Source organism: Tyto alba, unplaced genomic scaffold (genome assembly GCF_018691265.1).
Source record: "Tyto alba isolate M040663 unplaced genomic scaffold, T.alba_DEE_v4.0 Super-Scaffold_18, whole genome shotgun sequence".
Classification (NCBI taxonomy): Eukaryota; Metazoa; Chordata; class Aves; order Strigiformes; family Tytonidae; genus Tyto; species Tyto alba.
The window spans coordinates 1,213,527-1,234,993 of NW_024881280.1; the positions used below are offsets into that span (position 1 = coordinate 1,213,527).

Genomic DNA, 21,467 nt, shown 5'->3' on the forward strand with positions numbered 1-21,467 from the left:
GTACAATATTCACCTGAATTGTTTAAACTCCTGAACCTGCCATCAAACAGTTTCCTCCCAAGGCAGAATGATATCAGATCTGGCAGATATGGTTCAAAGCAAAAATTCAGTTCATAATGCAAACCTTCAAAAGGAAAGAAAGTATTAATGCACTTAGTGGGTCTTGGGTATAAACTATTAGAACACAGGACATTTTTGAAGAAGCTCTCAAATTACAAGTGTTTCTTCTGCCCCTCCCCCACCCCCCCCCCCACCCCCCCACCCCGAAAAAAAAAAACCAACCCAAACAGCAAAACAAAACAAAAAGGAGAATGGTAGTCTTCGAGCATCTTGGAAAAAAATGGATAACTAACATAGCTCAAAAATGACTGGAGAACTACTGTGCAGTACCTTCTGTATATAGTGGGTCTGGGCACTGTCAAGTACGTTAAAAGCTCGTGGTTAAGAATGGTTTAACTACTAGGAATGCTCTAACTGAAGACACTGAAGAACAATTCAGCTAATAGGGTAAGGCTATTCAGCATAAAAATTACTTAAGAGGTTTAAAACAGTTTTAAAGCATGGATCTTTTCCTATTTTGAGTAATACATGTTCACCTGTCCCCTAAATAGACAGAATAATACACTAAATAAGTCAATGACTAACTGCATTCACCATTGGCCAGGAAGTTCATGTTTTGGTAGTGACGATACTCCATGAACACAGTCCCTCTTCAACTCATAGGATCTATCTGCAAAATAAATTTTACTCATCTGGGTACGATGAACAAAGTGGTAGGTTGGGTCCTGGAACTTGTAATCTTGTGCAAGCAGGCAGAGTATCCTCCCAAATCGATATTTTATAATAGTCTTTCATTAGCCTTTAATATATAAAGTGTATGCATTTTCCCTACTGATGATCCCAATGGGATTGCTTTGATAAGGCCAAAGAGCTGGAATATTCTTCACTATCTTTTAAGCTGCAGTGTCTCAAGTCTTTAAGGCTGTTTCACTAGCTTGGAGAAGTAATATACATATGCTTATGTATGGCTTACTTCTTTCTCTGGTATCAGACTGTGTCCTTAATTTATGGGGTGAATAAAACTTTTATCTTCCTTCCTTTTAAAAACAAGATTCAGAACTTTATCAGCACCATGATATGTTAACATTTTTAGCACCAGTGAACTTGCACTACTCAGCTTTGACTGGTCAGAACTAACATTTATATGTCATACAAACAATCAGTACAGAAAACAATACATGCAACATTAAGAAGCTCATGAATTCTTGACATAATGAATCTAGTGTTTGGTAAATTAGTAACTATGGAAGCCTGATTTTTTTCCTAAGAGCAAACAGGATTGCAATTTTTCCTCACAGTAGTTAACAGGCTTTTCTTCCCCTCCCAAGTGTTGAGGGTGGCCCAGCTCCTGTTGTCTAACGAGGCAGGAAATACCCACGGCAGCTGGAGGTTGATATGGCCAAGCTGTCCACTGAGAACTCACCGATGACGACACAGGTCATATGTTACCTGCAGAACACCAAGAGATCACTCGAACAGACGCAGGCCACAAGTTCAGCTTTGGTACAAATTCAGGTTCCAGCAACAGTAAAAGAAATTGTCCACCACACTACCTAGTTAGTACATACCTTTGCTCCTGTGTCCACTCACACCCTGAAAAATGTCCAGCACTAGGAGGAGTTCCACCAGCACAAAGGTATCTCGTTCAAATACTACACTTTTATCTCTCTGGTGATGGTGACTGACATTCTGGGCCCAGAATACATATTTATAAAAGGATTTATCAAAAAAAAAAAAAAGAGAATTAGGGGGACACTTTCAGACCACGTTAGAAATATTTCTTCAGTGAACTCAGCTCAGAGTCATTTAGCCTTCTCCACAACACTACCACATGTCTTTCAGAAGTACTAGTATCAACTCTACACTGACATGCAACTTCCTGAAACTAATCCTGCAAGAGGGAAGGGTCGACGTATACCTCAACCCCAGGTGATGTGAGCAAAGTCTTAACCTGACCTCAGAATTCAAAAGCACAGGCAATTCAGAATTCTAGATAAGGCAATACAGAAACTGTCTCAACTGTCCCAAGCTCTGTGGAAAAGAGGCAAACAAACAAACACTCATCTTGATTAATTTAGCTATTTCCCTGCTACAGTATCTATTCCAAGGCACTGAGGCAAGAAGATTTACAGGTCTTTTCTGATAGGACTGAAGTTTTACCAAACTGAGACGCCCAGGTACTTCAATAGGATTTTTGCGTAGGCAGTTAAGTTTTGATTAACGACACTTCATTTAGTTAGCCTGCTACAGAAGTAGCTTATTACTTTAATAGAGAACAATACCAAACACATGGTTTCAAACACATGTGTTCAAACACATGACCTAGTACAGAAAAAAAACTATACCAGCAACAACAAAGTTCTATTCAGGTGAAGATCAACTATATTGGCAACTATGACCTTTCACAGACGCAGTCAATAGGGATGATGAAGCATACTTGTAATCTGTGGTGGAGGAACATGGTTAGTGGCTCCATTCCCCTTGTTAAGACTTACAGTCTACACAGCTCCATCAGCACTGCGAGCTTGAAATCCTTCCCTGCGGAGACTGTTTAAATCTAGACGCGTTAGAACTTCACAGCGCACCAGAAGGGTGTCATCCTTTACGAAGGTTCTTTGTTTCAAGGTTTGCAGGTGCATGAAAGTCACATAACCAAACCCTTTTGGATTGCGGTGAATTGTCGGTCTCTGGAAGGCGAGTAACTCTGGCTTGGCTTCCATTACTTCCTCATGATTCTGCCTTTCAGGGCCTTCTGATTGATCCAAAATAGAAAGTCGTATAGTGCCTTGGAAAGGCCAAGGCAGATGGCTGTCATATTCTCCTTGCATAGTGTGGACAAACAGAGATATAAAATTAGCACAACGCTGAGCATTTGGTAACTGGATATGTAGGCGCAAACACAGCTTGTAGCCGGGCTTTCCAGTGTAGAAGCCAGGACTGTGCATCACAACAGGTCTCTCTTCCTCCTGGGCTTTCTGAAGTCCACTGAAGTTCTCAATCTTCCAGATATAAATACCATTACATTGCTGTGCCTCCATTTCAGTAACCTTTCCCTCCAAATTTCGGATAGTACGTTTGAGTTCTGCTATGTGAGTGTTTTGAGTCTCCATTTTAGCAATGAGCTCTCTGATTTGGTGATCTTGTCTTACCAGACGACCTTCCAACTGCTGAATAGTTTCTTTGAAGTTTTCAACTTCTGGATTACAATCATATGCGGCATGCGACATGTGAGAGAAGAGGGCAGGCTCAAAGGGTAGGCCGTTGATGAAGGGTACGGGATTCGTAGCAGTAACACTGATATTCTGAAAACTCTGAGCCATCATTCTCATGTGAACCTGGGTGAACTCCTGCATGTGTCGTGCCAGTTCATTCCTTTGCATCTAGAAAGTAAGAGATGTGGCATCAGAACATATCAAACAACTTACTGCAATCACATCTTAAATTGAAATCAAACAACTAATTGCTTCTGTTACATGAATGTGAATCAAGGACAGGTGATGTGACAAAGTAGCACTTTACCAATGGAGGGCTCCCAATTTAAGATCACTGTTATGACAAATAAAAAAAGATGTTCCAGTGCCAGTGGGCAAACATTGCTCAACTCAGAAGAGTAACATAGTGAAAAGTGTTAGGGATAAACATATGTTTGGTATTTTTTCTAAATCAGCATTGTATTCCCTTCATTGATTTACTAAAATGCTCCATAGTACCAAATACAAAGGTATATGAAAACTGATGCCAAAACAATGAAGGGAAAAGATCCATTTTTTACAAAGAGGTATTAAGCAACTAGAAATAAGAGTATCCAGGTTAAACAATTTTAGAATTTAATCACATTTAGAGCACTGTCAAGTTTTCTTCACTGAACTCTAAGAGCCGTAACTGTATTTGGTTACAACTTTGGAAGAAATGCTAGAAGCTACTTTACTGACATGAAAGCTGAGAAAACACTCATGGATTAATAAAAGCAAGTTCATCAAGCAAATCATTCACAGATTTTTTTTTTTTTTTTTAATTGGAAAAGGGCTTTTGAAAGGCAATGAATCAACATGTAGTGTTTTAGAATTAAGATACCTCAGAACAAAAAACCCCACATATCACTGAGGTTGTGGGCTGGTGAATAAGACAAGAATAGGAAAACACATTTTAAAAAAAACAACAAAAATACACAGAAGGTCTGCAATTCATGATTCTGACAAATGGCTTACCTTTTCAGGACACCCAAAGGCACTGTAAAAACATGGCACTGGGGCAGTAGGACAGTCATTGTCATAATGGTTAGGCATCTAAAACAAATCAGATATTAAATTAATTTTCCCATCAAGAGTATTCTTTTATATCCTTCTAAAAGAATACTGCTGGATAGACTCTGAATAGGTACCTGAAGTCAGATCAGTTTATACCTGTATAACTTCTTAAAGGTGTATGGAAGTTTTGAACAAAAACGTTAGCTCTTGATAAAAATTCTACATCTTCCTTGTATATACTTTAATAACTCATTGCCTTTGTTCTACTTTAGTCATCAAAAAACATTCAGGTTTTCTTGCTAGAAAAAATGCCTTCTGTTTTTAGCCCATCCTCAAGCTAGATCACAGTCCATTTCCTTCTCTCCTGAAGCACTACTCGCATATACTTGTTGTGTCTCTCTTCATTATGTTCTTACTCAAAAAGCTCGAGTTAATTCAATTTTTCTTATGGTCTGTGTTTTCCAGACCCAGTTATCCCACTGCTCTGGCTCCTCCCTATCCATCCTCACCCCTAAAGCTGGACAGCTTCAGCTGAGGCCTTAGAAGCCCTAAATAGAGCAGAGGAGAATTCTGGGTTTCACAGGCAAAATACCTGCTCATATAACCCAGTATGTTTGCCTTGTTTATAAATACCATGATGAAGTAGAACATAAGCTTAATATAGCTCAGCCATTAACTCAATCATTACCTAGTTTAGCATTTTCTGTTCCCTATTTTTGCAGTTCATTTTTCTACCTCATGAGAGATTTTAGTCTTTGTTGTGACTGAACTCAATCCTGATTTTTCAGAGTATTTCTCCAATTTGATGAGATCATTCTTTACTTTAACCCAGGTCATTAATAGAGTTGCCATCCCATTCAAACAGGGATAGGCTGCAAATTAAATAACATTTATCATTTTCCTGTTATTATTGAATAGTTATTATTATAAAAGTTATTATTGAATAGAAGAAATAATAATGGCTATTGCAATAGTAACGGACAAGAAGAATTCCAGCCATCATCTACAATTTGATAGTGAATTATTTATAGCTACTTTGCAACAGTGGCTTTCCAATTACAAATACTCTCCCCTCTCTGCCCAAATCAAAGCCTTGTCTTCTAATGTCAGCCATAACCACTGGCAGCTGCTTGGTATTTTTTAACCTCCATTCACGATCGAAAACATGCAGCATGGTCCCCATCAGGAAGCAGTACAGCTAACCAATGTGATTTGCAGCCAGGAATCCTCCAGAGGTTTGCCAGACTGCAATTGCAAGCTGGAGCAGCATTTAAAGAATATTACACCTGCATTGGATGCAACATTTTCAGAGAGACAGGTAAAGATTTATTAGCTAGTAATCAAACGGTTTCTTCAAATTTCAGATTAAAGCAGCGATGTAAATACAAAACATCTGACCCAGATGAAATACAGAGAAAGGTAGTCCCTTACCTGCTCTCTGATGAGCACGGTGTTGCAATATTCACAAAATACATTGGCGAGTGGGCAGGTCTGGTCATGAAGCTTAGTTATCAAACAGAAAAAGAGAGGAAAGAAATACTCAGTAAAGTTACACAATTTAAAAGAGTGGTAATAACCTCTGATAAGATGTTAGATTTTTATTTACATTTCAAGTTTTGCATTTAGCTGTATGCAACTGTGAAGCAAAGACAATGCCCTTACCCTGAAGAATATGTTTTCTAGAATTACTGGTTTGTCATGGACTCATACAAGAGATTCATAAAGTTGCAGATGTTTTATTTCCTAAAGCTCTTATGCTCCAAAGCAGTCTGAATTTATCCAAAAGTTTCTGAAATTCATGTTCAATTGTAGTGGAACTATATTAAAGGTTTTTTTACTATTGTTGGAGTAGATGAGGTATTTTTGCTTAACAATTCACAATATGATACCATAAAATTAACAGCGCTTGAGATAAAACACATCCATATACAGATAAAGAAATGGAAGCTCTAAAAGGCAAGGACTATCTCCAGCATCATCCAAGTAAAAAAATGCAGTCAGGAGAAGAAATCAGAAATTATACTGGCCTTGTGTGTTAGCAGATATCCCCAAAAGATCCATCTCCTGATGTATCCTTTCCGCCAGGCATAAAACCTCTAAATATTGCTTTGTGTGTTACTTTGGCAGCAGATATTGGCCTCTAGTGGCAAGGCCAAAAAACAACGGTTCTTACACAAGTCCTTTCACATCACAGTGTTCCCAAGAAGTTTGTTTTCAGGCACAATCCTCGCCCCAGCTTTTGCCTGTTCTAGACTAATGTCCTGAGTTTGTAGCTTCTCACCTGCGCAGCACAAAGAGCTGTTGTAGAGCAAACCCTCTCCCTGCCACCTTTTCAAAAAAAGAAAACCTGATGTTCCACATACAAGCAAAGCTGCGTGAACAAAGGTTGAAAAACTGAGATGCCTGCTATGTACCTCTTTATCTTCATAGGCCATAGATGTGGCACAGTTTGGACAACAGACTTGACGCCTCGGACACTCCTGTGTCATGTGCTCTTTCAGATGGTTCTTCTGTAAGGCTCCTTGGCACTGCGGGCAGTCCACAGTGGAAAAATCACACTGCAACTGGTGGTCCTGAACAAGGACAAAACAGGGATTGGATACTACAAACAAGTGCTGTCGTCTCATCTATTTTCAAGATAAAGCACAGTTCAAGAGGAACAAATTGCAATCTTTCCTTCACGCAACCGAACGCTTACACACTTATGCCGACTTTACCAACAGCCTGTTATTGTTCCGTTACTAAGATCAAGACTAATGTATTCAGAGCTTCAAGAATGCTCTCACGTAAAAATTCAGCTTGATGTTCATCCTTTTAACCTTGTATGTTATTTTCAAAAACAATTATTTCAACTAATAATCTCCATCTAGCTGCTTTGAGGGAATATTAAACTGACTTTAGGGAACCTGTGCAAAGTACAGATACAGTCGATCAAGGTAAACATGAATGACCCTAAAGAGAAAGCTGCATTAGTACAATTTTCACACTCTACAATGTTCACTTGAGAATCACCTAATTACAATTAAAGACTCATCAAAAAAACAAATAACTGTAGCTTTAGACTTGAATGAACAATGCATTGAATCAGCATAAACAGGTATCAGGTATAACCATATATGATAAATTATTTTGAATTTTCACTTGTCCCTGAAAACAAGGTTCCCTATTTTCAGAATGAATTCTCACCTCTAAATGCCTCAGCTCCATCTTCATATTGCAGCCCTTGTTGGGACACTTAACCATTAATGAAAGGATTTCTCGTTTAGCGAAGTTGTCAGGAAAAAGTTGATTTTCAAGCAGAATTTCATTGTCTACTGGACATTTGTGACCTGCATCTCTACAATGCAGAAAAGAAAGGAAAAATAGATTACAAGTTTCCTTTGACCTTCATTTAAAATATATCTACACTAGCAAGGCATTAGTGGCCAAATTGTAACACATTAAGGAAGTCTTTGAGAACAATGACATTTATGTGGCAATTACCAGCAAGTACGCAACGTGCATCAGAGAAGTTGAATATGCAAGCTTCAGTAGAGGTGGCATGACTGGGATCGCAGCGCTTTTCTAACTCAGTAGTTTTTATTTGAAAAAATCCCGTGATAGATACTCTGGAAATAAACTCGAGGAGTATGTAAAGAAACCAAGAACTTACAGTCTCACTTCTGTAAGTACTTGACATAGCTCAAACATCAAAGAACATTTCACATACTAACATACTATTTCAAAACAATCCTTTAAAGATTCTTGGGCCTCACCTCCTTACGATCAGCCAAGGTGATCATAGCTGAGAGAAAAAGCAAAAACTTTTTTTCCCCCCCCATATTCATCTGTCATTCCTCTTCATATAGCTCATTCCATTGTTTTTGTTGTACAACCATTTGATCAGTTGGTTATCCTTCAAGCTGTTTTTATATACAGCAAAGAAGGGTGAAAAAACTCCAGACATAAAAATTACTAGTAACTATGAAAATTACAAAAGGCAGTTCCAAATCTGATGTATCTGAAGCCATTTTAACAGACTGGAAGTCAGCACTAACTGGTGAAAGTTTGGAGTCTGATGGTGGAACACAGGGAGGTGAAACTTGCACAAGAGAACTGACAGCCTGTTATGCTTCGTCAGGTTCTGTCTAATTGCATTTAAACACAAGAATCATTAGAAATGGAGTAAAAAAGGGATCACCTCCACAGTTTTCCTTTATAAAAATATCCAGTATCGGCTCATTTCTGAAAGGAGTAGGTCAACATATCTATTAATAATTGAGTAATACAGTTAAAGAGGCATGAGCGATCAAAGCTTCTGAGCTGAAGCACTGATGGAAATAGCAATAAAATGGAAAAATACATGGGGTGGAAAAATGTCAGAGAGCACTTGTGGTGTAATGATCAAAGGCCAGATCACTGTCACTGCTTGCAAGCATGAGGGGAAGTAGAACCTAGTGGGCTGCGGAGACCAAGAGGGAATTTGTGTTCTTGGTTGGAAAAGGAAATAATGGCTCAGCAACTCCATCGGCAACGGTGCTAGAGGAAGTGGGGGTAAAGTTGAGACTTCACAAAGAGACAATGAACTTCCTTTCCTAGGTTTTACTTGCAAGAGCTAGCTCGCCACAAGTCTGATAGTCACACTCCTAAACATGTGGAAAAAAGAAAATACCTAGTGTGCTGTTTTGTTTCACAGCTCCCTAAGCGACGATCAGCATGCTGACCTGTCACAACCCAGAAACGTTCCCTCACTTTGCAGGCAACCTACAGGAGATCAGTTTTCACTGGTATAACTTGGTTACAAACACCCTGTTCAGTAAAGTATAATGATAGCTCAGTAGGTCTGCTGCTAAGTCAGCAGCTTTATTTCCACACAGAAAAGGTAATCATGTATAGTAACAGCCAACAACAGATTAATCTGAAATAATGGATTACCAGATCCTCAGTTTAAATAACCAGACGACAAATGGTAAAATAAGAATGAATGGCAGTTTTCCAATTATTATAGTAAGGAAAGAACAACAACTTACTGCAGTATGCTAAACAGATTTCAAATACCACTTACAGGTATCAGGACTGTGTTTAAAAGGCTGCTTAGATCCATCTACCGAGGAAGATGTTGCTATACATTTCCTATCACAGAACTGAGTTTATGCACCTCAGTTCTAATTTACATTAGAGATTTTCCTACTCTGGAATTATTTATCACACTGGGCTGTGCCACAGTACCTGTGAAACAATAATCATCTCCTACAAAGTACAATGAAAATTCCTATAATTGTCCTTGGAATTAAAATACAGGTATGAAAAGTAAAGCCAGAATAACTTTGAAGCAAAAGCCTGCTCCATGATTTTTGCAACTGAGCAGTTTAGCCTAGAAGCTGGAACAGCTGGCATACACTTTAGCTGCAGCCATGCTGGCTGGCTGATGAACTGCTGGCACCCAAAGCTTTCTTTGCTGCCCCCTTGTCAGCTCCTACTTCTGCTGTTCTGATAAACAGAGGTTCTGATACTTGGCAAGCTCTACTACAAGCCCTAAGTTAGCTCTGACCTAAGATACAGAAGTAAGACTAGAGTGAAATTTAATTAGCTACAGCATCTGAACTCAGCTCTTCTAATATTTCTCATCAAGTACTTTGTAGGCAGTAACATTTGTAAACTAATATTTGTAGTTACTTAGGTAGATAAGCTTCTTTGCTACCATGCCTCATAGCACTTCAAAGCACTTCAGACAGCTTTATTTAAAAAGATGCCAAGACTTTCTGGGAGGTAAACATTTACTGTGATCAAATCCATCTGGTCTAATCACATCCCTCACATTGTAAGATCTAAGACTCCAGTCTTTAAAAGCTTTTTTAAAAAAAAAATCTTTCTAGTTGCAACCATAACTTCTTCAACATGGACAACTACAACTGTTTGTGTAAGTCTTGAGAAGCAATTACTCAAAAATTATTTGTCCATCCTCTATCATTTAAAATCCTTAATCTCTATGTTCACTTGAGCTAGACAGTGGGGAAATGAGGAATAAACAGAAGCAATTTTTTCCTGATCAAATACAGGCTGTGACAATCACTTCATGAAAAAAACAGTACTTGGAGAATGTAAAAATCACTTTCCATTTTCATTTTATTTCTGTAGAAGCTTCTCAATAACGCCAATCAATATTGTACTGTAGACATTACATACTCCAAATCAATTTTGTACTGTGGACACTACATACTTCAAATCAATAGCTTGATCCATGGATCCCAATTAAGCATGCAATTCAGCCCTGGAGGGATTCAGAGAGGTCTGGCACTGTAAGCTGTTTGCTCTGCTTTCAGAAGCATTCACTCAAACTGCACTCCAAAGACAGATTTCAGTGGGGAACGAGGGAAAACATTTACTATCAACGAAACATCTGAAATATCACAGTGATGATCTGTAGTCTCCAAGATGAAAAATGCTTTCCACCTGTGTTTACTATTCGCTGAAACAGTCAACACTACCTACAGAAATGAAGTCAAATAAGGAAAGGGTGTAAAAGAAGCAAAAGCTGCTGGTCACTGAAACTGTTCACAGGCCTAAAACTTTGAGCAGAGCAAATGCTCAGTTAATTTAAAAAGGAAGAGAAACAATTTCTCATGCCTGTGGTTTAAGAAGGAAGTTTCTCTACCTGCTACAAGATGTTGTTTTCTGAGCATGGGTTCACTGCAGCTCCTCACTCAGTCCTGTGGTAAATTCTAACCAATGACCATCAGCAGAAGGATGAGAAAACAAGATCACCTTAGCTGTTAAGGATCTGAAAGACCGGAAATGAGACACCCATTTTTGATAATTCTAAGTTTAGTCATTTTCCCCTCAGTTTTCAACCCAGGAATTCTGTTGCCTTTGAAGCGATTGGTGAGTAGGCCTTTCTACAGCTCAGTATACTTAAATAACACCAAATTTACCTTCAGGATTTATAGACACCATACTCCCATGAGAAGGTTTAAAGATTTATTTTCTTTCTTCCAGAAATACCCAAATTAAAGAAGAGTATAAAAACTGCTACTGTAAACAAATAAAGGAAGCTCAGAGAGAGAAAGTAAGGAATTCCAAAATTTAATGGCCTTTATTAGTCTAAACGTCTAATTCAAAGCTCACAGGCATGTATGACATTATGTACAATAACCTCTTGAAATAACTGAGGTCAGAATGTGCAAAGCAAAAGGCCAAAAGGCTTGTGTCTAGGGAAATGGATTACAGTCAAAGCTGGCAGGTTCAGGTTTGGGGTTTTTTGCCTTCTTCCATGCATCCAGCTGATGCAAATGACATTGAGTGATGCAGGTGGGTAAGGCCTGACATATTTTTCTGGCAGAAGTAGGAACACAGTGAACAAGGCAAGGGACTAAGGGAGCCGGGTGATCTCATGGTACGGTTAGTGGAGAACCGAACATCTCTCAGCTTCCTGTGCATAATCCACAAGCAAGTCACTTTTCCTGGGTGAACACTGGTTGTAGGCTGCATTTTCTGGATAATGAGTTTGCATCCCTTTCTCAGAAATACTGATCAAACTAAAGTTAACAAGAACTGCGTGGCAAAGACACACAATAAATTTCTGCGCTTGCTAGAAAGGAAAATAGCCTGCTCTTTTGCTATCATAAGTAGGCAATACATAATTAAATTTGTCTTCTCGTACTCAGCTCCAACATTTCCCTCCTTGATCTAAAAGGGATGCCATGACAAAATACAGTAGTATCAGATACAGCAGCAACAGAAGCTACAGAGAAGCCTACAAAAACACAAAATACTGTATTCAGCGAACATCATTGCTAGCATACTAATAATTTAGTAAGCTACAAATGATGAACTGTGGAGAGAAAGAAATGGAATAGAACTATAGATAAATGATATGGAAAACCAATCAAGAAAGCATTGCCCATTATGCATGCTAAAAATAAATGCCTGGGAAAAACAAGATACAGTAACATTGAAGAATTTGATGATCTTGACACAAAGCATTGCAAAGTAAGGTTGGAGATTAACCAATTCTACAAGTGGGTCAGACAGAATTAAATATTTAGATTCCTACCAAACTCCTGTGACATTTGAGCAAAGCAAGCAATTGATAAGAAAAAAATCTGGCTTATGTGGAGCAGGACAAACCTTACAGCATAATATCTAGCCTTCTATCGATGTGTTCCAATACTCACTGACACATGTGGGACACTGATGACCATATTCCAAGTTTGAGGGAAGTACACTAGACCAGTGTACTTTCTGCCCTTCCTTGCTCTTTCAATCATTCATTTTTACGAGCCCAGTCTGTTCTTGCATTCGTATCTCTCTCCCATATGCCACCTAGTTTCCTCTCTCAACATTTTGTTCAACACTGTTCCCTCATTATATTCTCTCTTCCAGCTCAATAAAGCAGTGGCTGATTACAAGTGAAGACCTGAAAGCAGAAATTGCCCTTTCTCCACCAAGAAACCATGTTCTCTGTAGCTGCCTGTAGTTATCAAGGGAAATAATCATAGGGTAAAGCCAGGTTTTAAAATCCTGGGCTGAAAATGGAATTTATGTGGATGATTTGGCTACTTTTTAAAAAATTATGATTTGTTTACTCAAAGTTTTAGATTCATAATCTGGGTAAATTTGCATAAATGGCAAAATATCTAAAGCTCATCCAACCTTCAAACTCAAGGCATTCTCGCCACACATGTTGTTTAATAGAAAGCACCTTTAATGACTTGTAAAATTCCAGGGCTCTATTCGCACTCACTGGTAATGTACCTTAAGCAGTTCTGTTCCGTTTACATTGCCCTTAAATTGCTCTGCACTGGTGAGTTTCTTCTGAAAAGCAACTTCCATAAATTTTCCTTTACCTTATTGATTTGACAATGCAGCCTTTGCAGAAACGGTGCCCACACGGTGTCTGTACTGCCTCCCGAAGGGCCATCAAGCAGATTGGACATTCATATTTACTTTCCAAGGGTGGATCAAACTCCACATCATATCCTTGTGTTTCCTCTGTGAAAGAGCTTGGAGGGTTTCCAGTGCTGCTGCCAACGCTGTCTTCTTTTGCTCCGGCGCTGCAGGCACTGGCCATGGCTGCACAGCAGCCACTTTCCATGTCTCGGGCTCCACGACTGTTATCACTATATAGTAAGCTCATAGTCGCTGATCAGCTGCTACGAAGAACTTCTCTGCAAGATGACAAAAAGATGTGTTAATTTAAAATATTCCAAGACCATCCTTTCCAGTCAAGGACAAATTTTACTTCTGACCAGAAACACTGGAACAGTGGTGCAGCTTGGTTCTGCTCAAAATCACTGGTTTTGTTTTGTCCCAGTTTGTTATCTATCTTTTTTACTTATTTTGTGATCTATAGGAAAGTGTACTGCATCCTGTCAACCTAGTTCAAACACAAACACACACCTTTCTGTAATCTCTTACCTACTTAATTTCTGTAAAAAGAGGAATACTCCTCCTTGCTATTTTTACTGAAAATGCCTCTTTATCCCTTCACTATTATTTACTTCTAAAGCATTCCAATATAATTTGCATGTAAAATGCTGTACCAAGTTTTATTGGGTGACAATAGCTCGATTCCATATTTTACTTGCAGTGAATAAATGTTATTTAACATTTTCTGTAGTCACAGTATAGGTTTCAAGTCAGTTTAGGTGCATGCCCAGAAACAAAATGGAAGCCCAAGTACCCAAACCGAGCTGATACTGTGCTGCAGATGAAATTCAAATATACAGCACTGCTGATAACATTCTAAAACTTCCAACAGGACTTTAAACTGAGTAAGAAGCTACATAAGAGATAAGGCTAATACTTGCACAGCACAAAAGCTATCTACAAACTACAAGTACTCAGAGTTCTTGCTCTCCCTCCTCCAGTCTAGCTGGCAGGGAGGACAAGGGACATGACTGTGAAAAACGAAGATGAAAGTCACATTTTCCTGAAGAGCAGTGAATGGCATAGTAAAGCCTGCTTTTAAAATACTGCTTACAAAGCAGGTTGGACTCATAGGTATGAAATAAAAAAATGCTGGTATCCTCAAACAGGTTGCCAGTGTTTCTACACTGTAGTAAGAAACTTTCAAAAAAGGCCTAAACAACAACAATAAATTCTACAAGTCCAAGAAATTCTCCTCTCCCTCAGTTTTTTAATGGTTACAACCATTTTCTTAGAATCCTACTGTGGTTAGTTTTCTATAAATTACATTTCTTTGAAACACAGAGGTTATCACCAGATGCAAGGCAGTATGAGTAGGCTGAGGGTTATAGAGCCAGGCATGCAAAATAAGCCCACTAAGCCCGGATTTGATCTTCTTTTGCACAGCAGTATAGCCTCTTGCGGTGTTCACCTGCTGCATTCAGTGTAATGCCATTATATTTAAATATGCGTTTAAGGCATATTGGGGAAGGAAATATAAGGATTAATCAAGAGCTGAACTGTAAGGATTGTTGATCTGCACCGCTACTGCAGAATCTGGGGGCAGAGAGGGATGCAGAATGAATAGGGTTACCTAGACCACAAGCTCACAAAACTGAACTTTTTCTTGCCTTTATCAGAATCTGAACATCACAAGTAATTTTAACAAAATTTTCAAGGATAGGAGGAGGACACAGAGCTAGTTTTATCTGGGTACTTATTATATGACACCTGAAGATTACATCAACAAATATTAATCACATAAAGCCTCAACTTGCATTTACTGGAAATAAAATTTGAACACACGCAATATTACAGAAATGCATTTTAGGCCACCTACATGATAAAGAATTAGAAATACTGTCCATGCTAACAGTGTACGATTTTTTTTTTTCCAGTTATTCAGACCAAAAAAAAACAACCCAAAACCAGCAGATCTACCAAACAAAACCAAGCAGGCAAAGTTACCATATTTAGGTCAGTTACAGTTACAATCAAAACAGAACTTTTATTCCGTTGTGTAAATATGTGTCTTTCCATTTTGTTGAGGTATGCAGAGGTATGAGAAGTATCTGAAGAGTAGCATTCCTGACACTTCCAAATACCATTAACGTACAGAGGCTCAAAGCACAGTTTTGACAGTTTAGAGTCGAACCGAACTAATCAACAATGCTCACTTTATGCAGAAATAACTCTATAGCAGAGGTGTCTGGAACCGCATGCAAGGAGTGATGTTTAATTCTGTTCCTGTTTTCTGCCCCCATGTATTATCCCTATATATTATCTATCACAACAGGCTTTACAATCAAGGCTCCTAAACACAACAGCAATACAAACTAAACACAAAGTAAATTCTCAGCAGTTGCTTTAGGCATAGTCCAACAGCCATCAACTTAATCCCATGGAATTGAGGAGCTCCCCCAATGACTTAAGATGGAAACAGAAGAATCAATGCTTAGAAAGATGCTCTGTGACAAGGATTTTTTTTTTTTGACTGCCATCAGTAGGTCTCTCTTCTCTGGAGAAAAAAAACTCGTTTCCACTGGTAAACTAACGTAACTTTTACTTAGCAGCTGCTGAAGAGGATGATTAGTACACAGGCCATATTTCACCAAAAAAAAAAGAAATAAAAATCACAGGAACTAAGTTGGGCCAGTGGAGTGGGAATGTTGGTATGAAGGATATTAGAATCCACAGGCCAGCCTAGGATTGAAAACTTCACTTTATAATAAGCCACAAGCATGTGTTTAGTGAGACTAAGAAAGGGAAGAGGAACATATATCCCTTTAGCAATGTCACAAAGGAATTCAGGAAGTCGCAAGGAGGAAAATATAATAGCTTTACCCAAATTCAGCTGTCACGTTAATCGCAAAGAGGTACGCGACTCTTCCCTTGGGCTGTTCCTAGGAAAAACTCATACTATTTGAAATACTGCTCTTTTAAGGAAGAAAACAGGACCTAACTCAATATAATCTTGATAGTTGAACGTTTTGTAGATTTACATGCTGTGCAAGTGGTGTTCTCTTTGCCCATTGAAATTGTTTCTACAGACATAACAGGTATGCACATTCAGTTTACAGAAACAAAAATCCTACACCAGAGTCATTTTAATGAATGAGTCACTGCAACCAGTCAACATCCCAGTCTCGCACAAAAATCCCCTTATTCAGTGATATACTCCACTCCCACACGGAGCTTTTGGTCTGCGTATGACCAAGGGGTTCATAAAAAAAAAAAAGAAATGCAAGTATAATCGGCTCCTCTTTTTAAATACGGAAATTCAGGCCCAAAGAGGCAGCTTAAACAAGGTAAGGGCCAGATTTCTAATTCTGTTCATGTTTTATGTAAGATAAGATTTCTCCTACTACTCTTAGCCATTTCACCTTCTCTGAGGAAAATCCTCTTTCCTCCACATGTATTTATAGGTATGGGGTAAGGCAAAATTTTCCAAACAAAAATCCACACTGATGTGACTCAGACCACTAACTGAGGCCTGATTATTCCACCATGGTTTAAAACAATTCCTCTACACGTTGTAACTATTGTAGTAGGAATTAGTTCTGTTTCTTGTGGCACTTACTTCACCCTTCAAGAGTAGGAACACAGATTCAAACTTGAACAAAGCAGTGCTAGAGCAAAACCAATCTGAGAAAAATACACTTTGAATGTTGATGATGGGTCTTTCCTCTGATGAAGGTGGAGCCTACTGGAGCAGTTTATGAGCCTACTGTATCATTTCTGCATGTTCCTCCTCTGGGGAATTAAAAAAAAAATCTTTAGACTAGAAGAGGATAGATTTCAAAACCCAAAACAGTACATATCCCCAAATTCATATCAAATTACTACCCTTCCTTTTTGATTATGAAATAGATTACCAGTGAAATAAAACCTAACAAACATCCCCCGAAAAACACATCAGTTTTTCTTCCTGTTCATAATAGTTGTCATTCTTCCTCTGTGCTGAATAAAACTGAGTCAAATACAAGTACAACAATAAGCAAATTTTAATTTGTAATACCTTGTCTACACCACAGCCTTTAGAATTTATCCCTTTTTTTGATGCTGGCAGTTTAATACATGAACTACTTTGCTAGCCTGCTCTATGACCTTTTTTGTTTGGACAACATCCAGCCTTCAGATACAGGAACAACTGAAATTAAACTGGATCATTACATGGTAATTCTTGTGTTTGCTAGTGAGAAGTTTCTCAGGCAGAGAAAGCCTTAAAGCTATGTTTGGTAAAGCATCTGAAATGCCCTTTTCTAGAGCTAGGAGGTCCTATCAGACTTGCTGAATAGATAAAATAATGGGTTTTAGCTTGCACATGTGAGATACCCAAAGACCTTGGGCCAGCAAAGGTTGACTTCTCTCTCCAAGGCAACAGATGTATTGTTTGACAACAGAAAGGAAGGTGCTTTCCAGGCCAAATGGTAATGGATGGAATTTGTTTGATCATTATTTGTGCTGCAGAAATCTGGAATGCCCTAAGGATCAAACCTTCATGCCCCAGAAAAGAGGCAGTTAAGACCATAGGGAGTCCCCACACTACTCTTCCAACTTTATGATTCAACGATAACGAAGTGTTTCTTCAGTAAGTAACCTGTGTTATGTTGCTATTTACACTGTTGCACTACAAAGTGATTATCTTGATCTGAGATAGCACAGTCAGACCAGAAGAGCAAACTGCTGCAAGAATAATGTACCTTATGATTGACAAAACCAAACCACCCATAATTTAAATGAATGCACACAACAAAACTCAGTGCTCTGACTGGCGAAATCCCATAGTATAATGGAGTTTAGGTAGGCCATTTACAGATATTCATGCTCCAAAGAGCTACAGGATTAATTCAGAAACTTCTCTAAATAAAAAAAAAAAAAATAATTACTGGTACTAGAAGGTATCTTCAGATTGCCTCAAAAACTACATTATAATTAGAGTAATAGGGAAGAAATAAAAGTAGGCATTGTATCCTATTTAAACTGAAATACAAAACAGTATCTTCGAGCATTCGGCAAAGGTGAAGGAACACTGCACAGACACTGTAACAGTTACCATGAAAAATAAATTTCTGAATATTAATCGGAAAATATTGAATAAAATTAATTTCCACATGTCCTTTCCTATAAGATTCACACTGAGTAGCCATATAAATAAGGAAATCAATACAGAAGGTTATTCCAAATCCCTTGTCTTCCTTGAAGTTCACAAACATCATTCATCTGCTTGCAGCCTGGCCAGTGCACAGCCAGCAAGAGAAATGCCTTCAACACCACATAGACAGAAAAACTGGCCAAACTTTCCTCCTTTTTTTCTTCTGCCTCACTGAGAACAGTTTTGTACATCCAGATTTCTGGGTCATGAGACAGACAGACCAGTGGAGCGACTCTGGATAATTTGTTTGTGGAGCAGTACTTGCAACACTTATTCCCAGGCATATTAATCAATGGTCTACTGACGACTGATAAGCACTCTGTGTTTTCATGATGAGGTCTGTAACTATCATCCCTGTGGCCTCATCCAGGCAGAACATATCAAATGATGCAAGTTCCTTTTAATTAATACATATAAAGCACTTTCATTTCAAAGCTATCAAGTGGCTAGACAAATCAAAGTAATAGGAGATTAAGGCAGAACTCCTAACTGCAAAAAGCAAATTCTGGTTTCTTGTAAAAGCCTGCAAGCATGTTGCAAACATTTTGTTGAGATACCAACTTTTTTTTTTTTTTTTCCGTAATAGCAGTAACTGTTAAAGACTTCTGAGTCTTTTGGATAACCACTACACTTACCATCTTAACATATGAACCTAAAGACTTAAGAGCTTTTACCCGAAGCAAATACAGTCAAACAACAATATTAAATGTCAATTAGACACTATCAAGAGCTCCTGTCACTGGAGCACAGTGGCCTTTGGGGGCTTCTGAAGCCTTCCAGGTGATTTCTCTTTGCTTGGAAAGAATGCTGTCAGGCTTTAATCACCTATGTATTTCTATGCCTAAGTGTTACTTAGGAGAATAGATGGTGGCATGCTCCCAGTTCCAGTCATAGTTTATCCTTCTTAAGCATGTCAAAATAAATTTCATTTTAGCGAGCAGTGGAAGTGCACTGTACTGTATTTAACACCAAAATATTCCATGGGTTTTTCCATATTCAAAAAGCCAACCCAAACCAAAATCCCCCAAACCCTTCTTCGATTTATTAACTTCTAGAGAAATTTCACTGAGAATTCTTCAGATTGACACATACAAGAAAAGCGTTGTTAGTGAAAAGAACAATACTATTTAATTCTTTACTTTGGCAGAGGTTTTGCTCTCTTCGGCCTATGTTCTGCTTTTGCACACTGAGAACACTTTGAGACATGCATTGTGCCTTTTTGTATCCCTCAGTAGCTCCACAGAGAATTTAAGATGCAGCCATAGTGAGAACACAGTAAACATCTGGCCAGAAAGTACTTCAAAAGAAGCAGGGAGAAGTATGGCTATGAACAAACGTGATTTCTGCAATGCAGTCTTCAGGATGGATTTAATTAACACCTACCTCAACAAGCATTAAGCTTGTATCTGGCATTAGTAAAACAATTTAAGACCCTGGGAAAAGAAACAGTGAATTAAACACACATTCTGAAACAACTGGAACATTTCCTCTTTTCACTCTACCTTACACTTACTTTTATTTTCTTTTTGACGTGCTTAATACCCAGAATTTTTATCATTAGCTTTCACAGTCAAGATCTAGAACTGTTTTATATTTGTTTAGCTCATTTGTGCTACTGAGATACAAAAGTTACTCTTCTTGACATATTAAACTCATGAAAGTTCAACAAGTGAAGAAAAAGCATGTTCACCTCAGACATTTTTTCATTCTGAAGTTCTATCAGCATAAGTATCTATTGTGTGCATTGTCTTTTTAGATATGGTAGCATGTTTTTAAAACAGAAAGCAGTATTGGAGTGATGCAGTACTACAAAACCTAAAAAAACAACTATGTCTTAATGACTGCTCATTCAACAGAGCCTGGCTGATCTCCACACATCTTTAGCCGTCAGGAAAAGCTGACGGCGACGTGGAACATGCAGAAGAATTATGCCCAAAGTGATACCTGCCACGAAAATAATCCAAGTACTCATACCAGCATACTTCTGTGACCTTTATTTTCCTTCTGATACTAGTGTGACTACTTTTACGGCCCTTTCACACTATGAAAAGCCAAAGCAGTTTGCTTGCAAGTGTTAACGCAGTTGGTGAACACCGGGTTAAAATGCACTTGAGATGTTAAACATGCTGTTAACGTAGCCGGTCACTTTGCCTCTCCCCATTCCTTTTCCTACCCCTCTCTCACCAAAAGCTCCAAATCAATACTTCCTTAATCATTCCAGCAGTGGGATCTAAGACACGACAAAATCCACATAGCTCACGGGTAGCTCTGCACGCACGTCAAAGGCAAACACGGAGAAATACTTTCAGCTCGCTTTAACTACTGGGTACAACGGATATAATTAGAACATTTTCCTCCTACCTACAGCTGAGATTTCCGTTTAAGTATGAAAAGACTCAGCGTGACCTACCCAGGACAGATGAAATCGACGGAAAGTACGACTGAAGTCGCAACGTATCGCTTGCGCCAATAAACCGACCACAACCGTTAAGCACCGCGTCTAGACACAGCTGCCGGTTTCAGCGCCCTCCCTCGCAAATTATCCTCGCAGGACTCTCTCACGCTCCCGAAGCGATTTCGCGAGTACCTCCGTTTCCCGGCGGCGCAGACCGAGCCCGCTCCCCCGGCGGCCACCACAGCTCGGCCCGCAGGCCCGGCGGCTCCCCGGGGACAGCCCAGCCCTTCCCGCCGGGCCCTGCTCGGGGCAGAAGGCGCGGCTGCGTTCCCGGCCCGCCCAGGACGAACGGCCCAGCGCGCAGCGCCGTGACCCCGCCGGCCGGAACCGGGCCCCGCTCACCGCCCGCCGCTTCCGCCTTCCCGCCGGGGCGGCGCCGGGGCCGCCCAGGCCGAGCGGGGCGCGACGGGGCGGCCGCTGCAGCGCCCCCTGCCGCCGCGGAGGGCGCCGCGGCGGGGCCCGGCTCGGGAAATCGTGAGGGGAGCCGTGAGCTCCCTGTCGGTGGCCGCCAAAAAAAAAAAAAAAAAAAAAAAAAAAAAACCCTCACCGGCTTTTGGGGCTCCCGCTGGTTTTCCGAAGAACTGCCAGGATTCACCCTTGTGGGCGCTGTGAAAAATCAGGTGTTCAAAGCTGGCTGTTCAAAGGGGGCGGGGCAGGCTCGGGA

General features: G+C 39.5%; 1 protein-coding gene across 2 annotated transcripts; it reads right to left on the bottom strand.

The window, feature by feature from the left end:
- Nucleotides 1-283: 283 nt before the first annotated feature.
- TRAF6 (TNF receptor associated factor 6) lies at nt 284-21,144 on the bottom strand. 2 transcript variants are annotated; one of them, XM_033011008.2, is made up of 8 exons: nt 20,936-21,144; nt 13,133-13,453; nt 7,494-7,644; nt 6,722-6,880; nt 5,739-5,810; nt 4,269-4,346; nt 2,556-3,440; nt 284-1,509 (listed from the first exon to the last, which is right to left on the bottom strand). In XM_033011008.2, exons 2-7 carry the CDS (start codon nt 13,420-13,422, stop codon nt 2,559-2,561), a joined length of 1,632 nt encoding a protein of 543 aa, XP_032866899.1. In that variant the 5' UTR covers nt 13,423-13,453; nt 20,936-21,144; the 3' UTR covers nt 284-1,509; nt 2,556-2,558. The 2 variants fall into 2 exon arrangements, with proteins under 2 accessions (XP_032866899.1, XP_032866894.1); XM_033011003.2 differs by lacking the exon at nt 284-1,509 and having other exon boundaries at nt 2,292-3,440.
- Between the last annotated feature and the right edge of the window lie 323 nt (nt 21,145-21,467).